A 12,389-nucleotide genomic window follows, 5' to 3' on the forward strand; every position below is an offset into this window, starting at 1 on the left:
AACGTTCTTAATGTATTTTTTGTGGACTAAAATAATTTAATAGTGCCTATTTAATATCTAGATAACTACAGATTACTTTTTGCAATCCAGTAATCGTGGCTTTTGCTATGAGATAATCACTCTAAGGAAAGAGAGGCATACATACACTTTGATCTTAGCCAAAATGCCGAAAAGCTATAAAAGGAACGAATAAAATACATTATGTCGAGAATCAATATTGACCAAATCTGTCGCAATCTTCAGTTGCGAAATTTATACCACAAGGACAACACATATTTTTTACTGCCGTCAATTAATTAAATTAATGTCAGTAATAAAATACCGCTAATTAATGAGATAATATTAATGAACAGCAATAAACAAATATAATTACAAACAGTGTCTTGCAGTTGGATATGTTTCAGGTAAAACTGATTTTGATCAATAATGTGAGTGCCAATTTTATAGATGTTACGTATTTTTGATCACTATGAATTGTACAGTCGATAAATAGGATATTTTTGTAAGTGGAATGATACAATTAGCGACAGGAACATGGGCAGCAGTAACAACTTTACATCATTGTGATTGTCATCGTTATACCACGCTTTCATTATAATATAATGTAGCAATTATTATAAAAACAGCCTAAGCCACTCCAACAATATAACCTTAGGCAATATCAACTACACTTCGTAAGATAAAATCCGTCTAGCCGTTTCGGTTGTAAGGTATGCCAAAGATTGAGACATACGTCTCGTCATCGGAAAATATTTTTTTAACAAAAAATACAACCGACTTCTATGTCACTACAAAGTAAAAAATAATTGAAATAAATGTTGGTTTAGTACATATTTGTGAAGTCGGCGCTCAATATATTTAGTTGGATAACGAAGTAAACAGCGTGTCTAATATGAAGATACCGGCCGAATTGATAACCACCTCCTTTTTGAAGTCGGTTAAAAAGAAAATAAAGTAAATATACTTGTAAGTTTTGTGTGAATGTCCACAGCAATGCAGCTAAGAAGGTTACAATAAAAACACAAATTAACCATAAAAACATTTATTACTATCAATAAATAATACGCAACGGCCCCAAAACTACTTACAACTTTACTGAAAATATGTATGTTACTCGTACATACAAATTAAAATAATTTTAAAGAGTGAACTAAAATGTATAAAGTATGTAGGGTAGGTATAAAAACAAATTTTACATCATCACATGATTAATACTTAGGTTAATACAACCGAAATAAAAGGTTTTTTTTCATAAGATACAACAAGATGACATCGATGGATTCAAGAATATTAAGGTATTGTAGTATTTCGATTAAATTTATGCGTAGGTGTTAGGTTCGGCGCTGTATGTATCCATAGTATGTATCATAGAATACATTAGGCGACAAAAAGTATCACTATAAAGTAAAATGGCGGAAAAAGCCATATCTATACATTTTATCTTGTATTTATTTTCAAAAATATCTGCAATATAAAATTTAGACATCCTTGTTTACAAAACTATGACGTCAAGTAATAAAATCGTATGCCACCTAGAAGTGTCTTTGAAATATTAAAAATATTTTTGAAATAAAAACCAATTAAGCTAATTAAAAACGAGTATAACCTTTAAAACAATTTCGATAAACTAATTGTGCTTCGCATTAAGTACTCATATTGTCTAGAGACCAGACTTTATTTGTTTTCCTTTTTTAATTGTCTACTTTTATTTAAGGACAGTAAAATACGAAAAAAGATATAAAAAAAACATTATTATCCAGCGGTTTATCATAGTTGTAGAAGTCAATGTAATTATAATATAACAAATCTTTTTGTATTTGCAAGTCAATCTATCTGGAGGCACGGCAGTGCCTTCGCCAAGTCGAGCCTAGTATTTTTCAACCATATATTTTTATCCTTTATATTATGGCTTCATCGATTTTCTATTGAAACTAAAAATCTAAATTCTACTAAAAGTCAAGTGGTAACATTTTCATGATACAATATTATATTGTACTTCGTTTTAAATGTCTCTCTGTACTGATGCGTCAATTATGAGAGTTTTCTAATGAGGCGATCTTAAAATAACTACAAAAATGTAGTTGGATGTAAGGTGAATTTCTTATGAACTTATTACATAGCACCAAAATAGTACCATAATATAATTAATTGAAGTGTGACATTGACAAACTAAATTACATTATAATTGTTACAATATGTGCATAAACAATATTAAATATGCAATTAAGCAGTATAATCGTTTATAAAACTTTCTGTAAGCAAAATGATTATCCTCATAACATTTCCATATTTTATTTGTTATAATGGATATTAATTACAACGTTTCATATTAAAATTTAAAAAACAAACATGTAAAACATATTAAATTAATATTATTATAATAAAACTTTACGAGTATAGTTTCATTATGATAATATTCTTCCTGATTTTTTGTAATCATAAGTCGAGCATAATCAAATTAATATATAGTCTTTTTTGTCGACACTAGCACCACCATTTTTCAAATTTACACAACAAACAAATATATACGCTAGTTTAATAACAAAAATATGAAGGTCAATTGTCAAATTAAATGTAGAGAACACACGTTACAAACGCAATTTGTATCTGTAACATTGGTCAAATAATTTCACTTACATCCATCTACAGCACATCAGCAGCTCATAAGAAATTCACCCTACTATGACCATTATTGCACCAACTCACGCCTTCTCAGACTTGACGGCCCATAACCTCCTGACGCAGTTGGCGATGCCGATGTCGTGCATGATGACGTAGAACAGCCCCCCGAGCGTGGCGATGGACAGGAGGTACACGAGCGCTATCGCTATCTTGGGGATGATGGGGCCGAATATACTCGCGCGCACGTAATCAACAGCGATCGCCTCCAGACCCCTGGGAAACATTTTTTGAAATTAATTTAGAAGATGGCCTTATCTATTACATGAATAATTTATAATATAAGATTATGAAATATACTTTATTTACAAAAAAGAGGAACGTATACAGTGGCAATAATATCGTAGTTATGTATGTTAAATAAATTTCGCTTTCTTGCAGTTGCAATATCACGTTCTATATCAGTCATAGAGAGATATTGATGTAATTTTTATGTAATGTAATTACATAAAAATTACATCTTTTAAAAATTACATCTAAATTACAATGTAATTTTTATGTAATTACATAAAAAATTACATTATATGATACCTTGAAGGAATACTATTCACACTCTGTAAAAAATATCAAAATATATACATATAAGAATACAAATGCAATGAAGTTATTTATTTTGTACTATTATACAATTAAACCTTTTTATAAATAACATTACACTACATGACACTGTAGAATAATATTTCAGTCAAAATTACACACTACAATGACACATATTAAGGGCCGATATATCGAATATGATAATAGGTAGAGTAATAGTAATAGCTAGAGTAATTTTCAAAGGTATGTGAAGTCTACCAATTCGCACTTGGCTAGCGCGGTAGACTATGGCCTAATCATTTTCATTCTAAGAGGAGACCCGTGCCCAGAAGTGGAACAGTTTTGGGTTGATGATGAATAGTACACAAGGTCTACTCCAAGACCTTAGCCGGCTTAGCGGGCGCGGTGCGGGGCTTGCGCATGTTCCGCCAGACGCGCCAGAAGCCGCGGCAGAGCCCGATGTCGTTGTTGATGAGGTACAGCATCCCGCCCAGCATCAGCACCGTGAGGAAGTACACCACGCCCATCGCCACGCGCGGCACCGTCGGCCCCACGAGGATCACCCGCAGGTACTCTACAACGATGGCTTCCATACCCCTGCGGGACGGGTGGGGAAGGGGGATACTTAGGGACTAAGGGAATAACTGGGACTGGGATGGGACCAAGGGATATTTAGGTTCGGGAGCAACTATGACTGATGACTATAACTTTGAATAGTAATGGGGTTAAGGATTGTAAATTTTTCTGACAAACCGTCAAGCTTCTACACTAGAGCAGCGGGCAGTAACTTGCGGCCCGCCAATCTTCAAGTCCTAGTCTATGTTCATTGAACCCTTTATAATTCTAATCCAAAGGCACCACCACCACCACACTTACTTCTGCCTAATAACAGCAATATTAAACGTTGATGTGTCCCAGTTTGAAGGGATGGAGCTAGCAGTAGGATGTAGCTACTATGGGACCAAAAAGGTTGCCAACCACTTTTTTATGTATGAACATACAATCTCCCTGTATTTGCCCTTGATGGTCAATGTGTCTCTTGTTTTACCACACAAACTGTGGTTTGTGTGACAGAGCAACACTAATAATGCTGTTATAAAGCAGAAATAGGTGTGGCGGCTGTGACACTACAGTGTAATCCTAATCATGAACAATTCTACCAAATACATAACAGAATATACAGATATACAAAAACTCACCAGAAGCTATGGGCGGTGATGATGATAGCGAGCAGCGAGTCAAAAAGCTTGTTGGGCATGATGAGTGCGATGGGGATGAGGGGCACCAGCACCGCCGACGTCACCTTCTCGATGACCCACAGTTTCGCATGATCGTGAGGTTTCTCTGCCACCTCCTGCAACTGCACTGCTGATGTGCGGAGTGAGCGGACCTGGGGATAATTAAAATTTGATTAGTGTATAATCAAAATAATATGGTGCCAACCCTTTTACCTGCTGGGTTATTGGTTCTTCGCCATAACAATAACTGACACTTTTATGTGGTTTAACAACTGGTAGGGCAGATACACTTACTTTTGACATTCTATTTTAGTATTCAAGATTTCTCATTATTTAGGAAGGTTGTCAAGAGTGTGCAAAACTATGGGGTTTGCAAAACCATGGGCGAAAAATGAGAAATTCTCCAAAAATCTCTTTTCTTGTTTATGGTCAATAAATATCTCAAAGACTAGCCGACTTTTTTTTTCGCCATCTTGGACGCCTTCAACTACACCACTGCTTTTGGGCCAGTGGGGCCACTTAACAAACCTATGCAAATGATTCTCAGGGATCTCTAGGACCCGGAAAATTGTGAAAAATGTTAATAGGAGGTAATTATTAACAATTTCCTTATAGATTAGCACAAGTGAAATATACATTCTATTGCATCAACACATAAATGACATGGACTTTTGTAAATCATTTAGTAAATCACTTGAATACTCAAACTTACAGCATTAAAAATAGGTGTATTCTCAGACTTCAGTGTGTTATTCTGGATGGATAGCAAGCTAGCAACAGCTCGCTGCGTGACGGCCGGGCTCAGAGGTTGCTGGGTGGCGTACCGCATCACTTGCTGGGTGAATAAGCGGCTTGTGCACGCTGTAATATTGTAACAGGAAAAGAATACTTATTTAAATTGCTATTGGTAAATTGAACTAACTTAACAAAAAGACACCAAATAATTTAGTGGAATATGGAACACATTTTTGAGTTGGCTTTAAGATAACAATGTTAATGACTGTTATAATTAAGAAAATTACGCAAGTTTAATTCGTTTACTTCATATCAATACTAAAACTGTTAAACAATTCCAATTTTTTTAAATAATTGCTTTAAATATTTTCTAATTATTTATAATATTGTGTTAAAGGTTCAAAATATACCGTGTATTATGTCCGATTGTACTAACTTAGATACTTAATTTCATGAATAAGCGTGAATACTAAAGAAGCGGTTTTTTATTTTTTATTATAACCTATACGAATGTTTGTATTAATAATATTACAAGTCTTATGCGTCGAAATTAGATTAAATAGTTTAGAGAAAGTTTATTTGCACATTATCTATGCACTAAAATGCATCACAGTAAGATAAATGTAATAAATCTTACTTTATCATACAAAACAACAGACTATTATGTAATGTAAAACAGTTGTTTCATTATAAAACTGATAAATACCTGGTGCGCGTAGGAACATAGAGAGTGCCATTGTGTTATAATGAAAAGGTATTATTTCTTTAAACCAAGCAGGCTTATGCTTGCAGAAATATTTCGAAATTCGTAGTTTTGCCAAATCGAAACACTACTCTGGCTGGCTCGACTACTGTCAACAACGTCAAATTGTCAATGTTAAAGTCAAAAAGGAGAAATGTTTTCAGCAACGAAAATTTTTAATTACACTGTTTATAAATCGATGTATTTTATTTAATATTCAAATATACAGTATATTCAATTTTACTAGATAAACGATATAAATTATAACATTTATTATTAAAAAATAATGTATGATATTAGATTAAATAAACTTTATTTGAGTGAATATTTTGATATCTTTTTTGAGTGAGGTACGACAAATGGCAACACAAAACGCAATGACATGACAATTCATTTTAGAAGATAGAATTCGAAGATTTGTTTTATTTTACTTCCATCCAATAGTTTCTATCTGAAAGACTCTAACCACAACATTGTAAAATGGCCACAACATTAGAAGACAAATCGATCTGGGAGGACGGTGAGGAGGCGCTTAGCGAGGAGGTGCTGCGTATGCCGACAGACGAGATCATCAGCCGGACGAGGCTCTTGGACAATGAAATCAAGATCATGAAGAGTGAAGTGATGCGAATCTCCCACGAATTACAGGCCCAGAACGAGAAAATCAAGGAGAACACTGAAAAGATCAAAGTAAACAAAACGTTGCCTTACCTCGTTTCCAACGTTATCGAACTTCTAGACGTTGACCCACAGGAGGAAGAAGAAGACGGCGCCGTCGTCGACCTGGACTCGCAGAGGAAGGGCAAGTGCGCAGTCATTAAGACGTCCACGCGTCAGACGTACTTCTTACCAGTCATCGGGCTTGTGGATGCGGAGAAATTGAAGCCTGGTGACCTAGTGGGCGTCAACAAGGACTCCTATTTGATCTTGGAAACCCTGCCCGCGGAGTACGACGCGCGAGTCAAGGCTATGGAGGTGGATGAGAGGCCAACGGAGCAGTATTCTGATATTGGTGGACTGGACAAACAGATTCAGGTATAATTTGTTTTAAAAACATCTCAAACTTATACTTTAAATAATTATGTTTTTCTTTGTTCTTAATTCACTTGGTAAGTTGTTTTTAACCGACTTCATTTATTTATTTGTATGTACACAAAAATAATAACATAAATTAAGGAACATATAATATGGAATATTATATTCTATTTTGAAGATTTATCTTAAAATGTTTCTTTTTTTGTATTATAGGAACTAATCGAAGCTGTAGTCCTCCCCATGACGCACAAGGAGAAGTTTGTCAACCTGGGCATCCACCCACCAAAGGGAGTGCTCCTGTACGGTCCCCCGGGTACCGGCAAGACCCTGCTGGCCAGAGCTTGCGCTGCACAAACCAAGTCCACCTTCCTGAAGCTGGCTGGCCCACAGCTTGTGCAGATGTTTATTGGTCAGTAACAGAATGTATACTTTACTATTTATTAACCAACTTGGAAAAAGAAAATTTTGTATTTGACCACTATGTACGTATGGAAGTTTGTATGTCAGCAATATTCTCAAAAACTATTGATCCCATTTTAATGGGGTTTAGATTTGTTGAAAGGTTATGTTGTAAATTGTTCTATTTGTTACAACTTTTTAGGGATTTTTTACAAATTAAGAGTGATATCAGATAAATGGTTCATTGAGTTAAAAAAACACAAAATGTTTCACTCTAGCAATAGGTGTGTCAAAGTGAACCCCCTTCATCATTCAACATTCAAGGTGCCTTAGCCACTGCCTCTCATGCCATTTGCTAGCTATGAACCTATGTATAATAATTAGTAATTACACAATTTTCATAATGATTTATTAATTGTGTCTTAATGTTTAATATCACCAGGTGACGGAGCTAAGTTGGTCCGTGACGCCTTCGCCCTTGCCAAGGAGAAAGCTCCCGCAATCATCTTCATTGACGAGTTGGATGCTATCGGTACCAAACGTTTTGACTCAGAGAAGGCTGGTGACCGTGAGGTGCAGCGCACCATGTTGGAACTCCTCAATCAACTGGATGGGTTCAGTTCCACTGCTGATATTAAGGTACATGCAGTAACTGCCAAGTTTTGCTGCTATAATCAATTTTGTGGTTAGTGTCCTTGTAGTTCTATTCCTTCAACATCAGTAGTGGAAATAAAGCATTTCAAATTTCAATCCTACACCAAATATATAACTGTGTATGCTCTTTACTTTGGTAGTTCTAAAATAAAAAAGTATATTGTTAATGGCAGTTCTATACACTACTGTCTTTGTTATTGACTAATAGACTCCAGTGGAACTGCTCAATTTATCTGTAATGTACAATGTATAAATAAGGTATATATGTGAATTGCTATCTAGAATTTTGTTAATGTGATCCTATTGGATTGTTTCTTACCAACTAATTATAACATATAGTTTTATGACTTATTATTTTTTATCAGGTAATTGCAGCCACCAACAGGGTGGATATCTTGGATCCTGCCCTGCTCAGATCTGGGCGACTGGACAGAAAGATTGAATTCCCGCATCCCAATGAAGAGGCCAGGGCTAGAATTATGCAGATTCATTCACGGTATGTAACCCATCTATACAACTGAAAAAGTATATTATGTAATACTTTAAATTAAGTTCAATTATGAGGCAAATTTATTATTACCCAAATCCCTAAAAGAAAATCTTAAATTTTTGTCAGTTATCTATCTGGTATCTATTAGTTTGTGTGTATGTCATATTTATAAATATGTAATGCTAGTAGGGGAAAAATTGAACTCTACAATTAACATCTGCAAGCACACTATACAAAGCTCAAATTATTGCTCTGAAGATTATACTTAGGTACTAATTTAAAATATCGTTTTTTTCAACAGAAAAATGAATGTGAGCCCCGACGTAAACTTCGAAGAATTATCTCGTTCGACGGACGACTTCAACGGCGCCCAGTGCAAAGCGGTGTGCGTAGAGGCCGGAATGATCGCCCTCAGGCGCTCCGCCACCGCCGTCACGCACGAGGACTTCATGGACGCTATCCTGGAGGTCCAGGCCAAGAAGAAGGCCAACCTCAGCTACTATGCTTAATTTTATTATCTGTAACCTTTAAATTAATTTTAAGTCAATAAAACATTTAACAAACATGTTTAATTTTTGTTTTATCAAATGCAGTTATAATGATCCTTATTGTTTTATACTAAAAAGGCGAAAAAGAGAAGAAAGGTTCCTTTGAGAAGTTAATTACGTAAAGTAAACTAAAACTAACATTGCATCATCTGTTAAATAATTTATATTCAGGCTATGATGTAGAATCTCAGTATAGAATTATTTTATTTTATCAAAGTGATCATAGTGGAATAATGAATTATACTCTGCTACTTTACTGTGTAGGTACTCTTAAAGTTTATCCTGTTTTTAAAATCTATCCAGAAAACCTTACAATAAAAGCAAGCGTATAGAAAGTACAACTATTTCTGGACAGCAGCCATCGCCACTCCACTCACTCGGTTTTAAAAAAAAATACAAAAATAAATTTTAATTACAAAAACACTCAATCACCAAAAATTCAAATATTACTTTATTTATATAAAATAATATCATCTATAATTATTATCTAATATTTTTGAATATTATAACAAGAAAAAAGTTATCTTGAACGCGACCGTACAGATTCGCGACGCGCGTGTGCTAAATTTGAAACATGAAAATGGATCTATCAAAATTTTAGTTGATTTTTTGAACAAAACAGAAAACAAGACAAAAGTAGGATAAAAATTAGAAATGTGAAATTGTTAGTGGTTAAAAAATCTTCGTCCGCAGATCACCGGCGAAGAGAATCGGCCGTATAATCGTAAGTAACCTAAATTATTGTCGAAGGCAGATGACATGTGAGATAAATTGCTAAATTATCAATAATACCGCATAAGGATATTGATTTTTGAATGTTTTACAGTATGCGGTGTTGTGTTACTGCTTCACGCTGTGTTTGCCGCTTGTGGGATGTTTGTTGATAGATTATAAATTGGCTGAATTGTTTTTTCCAACTTTCGTATTTAGTACAAAAAACTTTGTTTACATTCGAATATTTTTATTGTAAATATGAACTCATCTAAACAGTAACAGTATTCTGTTGAGATAATGAAATCCCAATTAAATTCCAATAAGAAAATTATTAATTTGGGTAGATATATTTATTATAAGCATTATTTAACTGTTAGTTTGTTTGTATTGTAAGCACCATGGAAGAGGAAGACGAGACTAGTTTTCGCGTTAGGGTAAGGGATGAAATACCGAAGGTACACACAACACGCAACCACAACCGTCCACACACCAGGTTAAAATCTTATATATTTATTTATTTTTTCATTAAATAAATCTCATTCAAATAATATGTGCAGTCAGTTTCCAATTAATTCCCTATTTAAAGCTGTAATAATTTTATAATATCTCTTCTGGCTTGAAATTTATTTTCAAGGTATGCCTTCTTTGTACAGGGAAATCAAAACCACTGAAAGTCACAGTAAATAATATATTTTCTAAATAATAAAAACCTTATTATTAGGAAAAACTGACTGTAACATTATGAAAAGATTTTGAAGTTTGATCTTCCTTCCATAGTACCTATATTATAAATTATCACGAAGTATATAAAATGTATTATGAGTATATTATATTTTATGAGTTTATTAAGTACTTTGTATTGAACTTCAAAATTATTTGATGTCTATATTTTTCATGTACATACTATAGAAAATATCGGCTTTATCAAAAATTTACACACATTATTTTCCTCTAAACACTGCTTGTGCGTAACACATTTTTTTCAAAATCAGACCCATGCAATCAAAATCATTCCAACATGTGGACCCACTCAACATCTATCAAAAATAATATATATTATTACATTACACTCAGCTATAAAATATTTATATTACATAACATATTATTCTATTAGTACTTTATTCACAAATTATAAATATAAACCACATATTCATAGTAATCACACACTTTAAATATTACACTGCCCATTTTAAAAAATATTTACATTTATATCATTAAGATTTTATTGTTTAGGGCCATAGCACACAATTTATTGCACCAATGATATTTCTCAAAGATGATTAATAGATTTTGTGTTGTAGATCATTATTAAACATTTTAATGTGTTTTAATCTTATTGTTCCTCAAATTTAGCCTATTTTTAGGCCTGTCTGATAAAGCAATCTAATATGAGTATGAAGTAGGGTATGAATACATGCAATTTAAGTCTTAAACCTGAATTAAATGACTTTACACATGCTATTTTACATAAAGTGATAGTGAATATTGTGATGTGAGTGTTATGATGTAAATGATAACTAGAAAACTTTCTAGTCTTGTTTGAGTTTCTGTTAACTATTGGGTTATTAATTTTACTGCTCTTAACTTTCATTTGTGTATATGGCTTCTATAAATTAAATGGTTTTACTGTTTTTAATTACAGTATTTCGCTTATTCTAGTAAGCTTTTATGCTTAATTGTAGAGTTGCTAATTAAAAGTGAAAGTATATATGTACAGAAGTCTGAATATATTATATAGTGTATACAATATTTTTCTAGACTTCATCAGTTATTTTCATCAGGCCAATTTAATGCTTCCAAATTTGCCAAAAAGATTGCAGTCAAAATGGTCCTTCCTTCTTGCGTTTTTGGCAGGGAAATCTATTAAAACAATTTTTATAACATAGTTCTAGTACTACATATACACAAGAGTATGTCCTCAATTTTAATTTTGGTATTTATATTAACATTAACAATTCTCAGATATAGATGAATAATTCATTTATTTTTACATTTTCAAAGAAACTATCGCCCATTAAAACTTATAATTCCGTAATTTCCACATTGTATTTGATTGGACCAGATTTAGTAGCCAGTGCCATACACTTGAACAATTTTCGAATTGGTTATTTAATCGCAAGACTTTCCACACTGCAGTTATTTATTTACTCCCCTCTAGCCTGACCCTGTTAGGTCTGCGACAACTAGATCGCATGCAGACATTTATGAAGGTTTTTAAAATTTCGCAAACATCTTGATACCTTCTGAAGTAAAAAACCTTTAATATTTCATACGGATCTTATTAAATACTTGCGTATTTTTTTACGTAATTAACCTGACTCTATTTTATCCACGGTACGAGAAATGTTATCTAATATCTATACGAATTATAGATCGTAATGGGACCGCAATGGAGATATCAAGTTAATCAAATTGATCCCGGATGTTGAATGTTTGTAAACAAATAAATGCAATTTTACTTTTTAAGATGAAACAACTCATCGTTATACTGTGAGCATTCGGTTGCCGCTTCTTTCGCCAACTCAATTGTATCACACTCTACTTAGGTACTTATCAAAAATATTTACGTAGATATTCTTAAAATCTACAATAGCAATCCGTGAAAAACCTACTCCGCG

The 12,389-nt window shown here is 33.5% G+C and overlaps 3 protein-coding genes across 3 annotated transcripts in view; 1 reads left to right on the plus strand and 2 right to left on the minus strand.

Annotated features, from left to right (window-relative positions):
* The window catches only part of Bmp-2 (bmp-2 protein), a 312,520-nt gene that overhangs the window by 261,916 nt on the left and 38,215 nt on the right, over positions 1-12,389 (minus strand). The gene's annotated exons all lie outside the window — the stretch shown is intronic.
* Positions 1,027-6,068, minus strand: SdhD (succinate dehydrogenase, subunit D). Its single transcript, XM_073073566.1, has 5 exons — positions 5,896-6,068; positions 5,167-5,315; positions 4,416-4,606; positions 3,673-3,813; positions 1,027-2,895 (listed from the first exon to the last, which is right to left on the minus strand). Exons 1-5 carry the CDS (start codon positions 5,924-5,926, stop codon positions 2,703-2,705), a joined length of 705 nt encoding a protein of 234 aa, XP_072929667.1. The 5' UTR covers positions 5,927-6,068; the 3' UTR covers positions 1,027-2,702.
* Positions 6,282-9,074, plus strand: Rpt5 (26S proteasome regulatory subunit Rpt5). Its single transcript, XM_073073567.1, has 5 exons — positions 6,282-6,966; positions 7,180-7,375; positions 7,808-8,004; positions 8,385-8,515; positions 8,811-9,074. Exons 1-5 carry the CDS (start codon positions 6,412-6,414, stop codon positions 9,016-9,018), a joined length of 1,287 nt encoding a protein of 428 aa, XP_072929668.1. The 5' UTR covers positions 6,282-6,411; the 3' UTR covers positions 9,019-9,074.

This window comes from Epargyreus clarus, unplaced genomic scaffold (genome assembly GCF_041222505.1).
Source record: "Epargyreus clarus isolate Ecla_fem2 unplaced genomic scaffold, WU_Ecla_fem_2.2 ptg000006l, whole genome shotgun sequence".
In the NCBI taxonomy this organism is placed as follows: domain Eukaryota; kingdom Metazoa; phylum Arthropoda; class Insecta; order Lepidoptera; family Hesperiidae; genus Epargyreus; species Epargyreus clarus.

Coding starts and splice junctions, on each gene's coding strand:
- Rpt5 (XM_073073567.1), top strand. CDS start 6,412: ATGGCCACAACATTAGAAGACAAATCGATCTGGGAGGACGGTGAGGAG. Junction 7,376..7,807: donor GCTTGTGCAGATGTTTATTG/GTCAGTAACAGA, acceptor TAATATCACCAG/GTGACGGAGCTAAGTTGGTC. Junction 8,005..8,384: donor GTTCCACTGCTGATATTAAG/GTACATGCAGTA, acceptor ATTTTTTATCAG/GTAATTGCAGCCACCAACAG.
- SdhD (XM_073073566.1), bottom strand. CDS start 5,926: ATGGCACTCTCTATGTTCCTACGCGCACCAG. Junction 3,814..4,415: donor ATCACCGCCCATAGCTTCTG/GTGAGTTTTTGT, acceptor CCCGTCCCGCAG/GGGTATGGAAGCCATCGTTG. Junction 2,896..3,672: donor CTCATCAACAACGACATCGG/GCTCTGCCGCGG, acceptor AATGTTTCCCAG/GGGTCTGGAGGCGATCGCTG.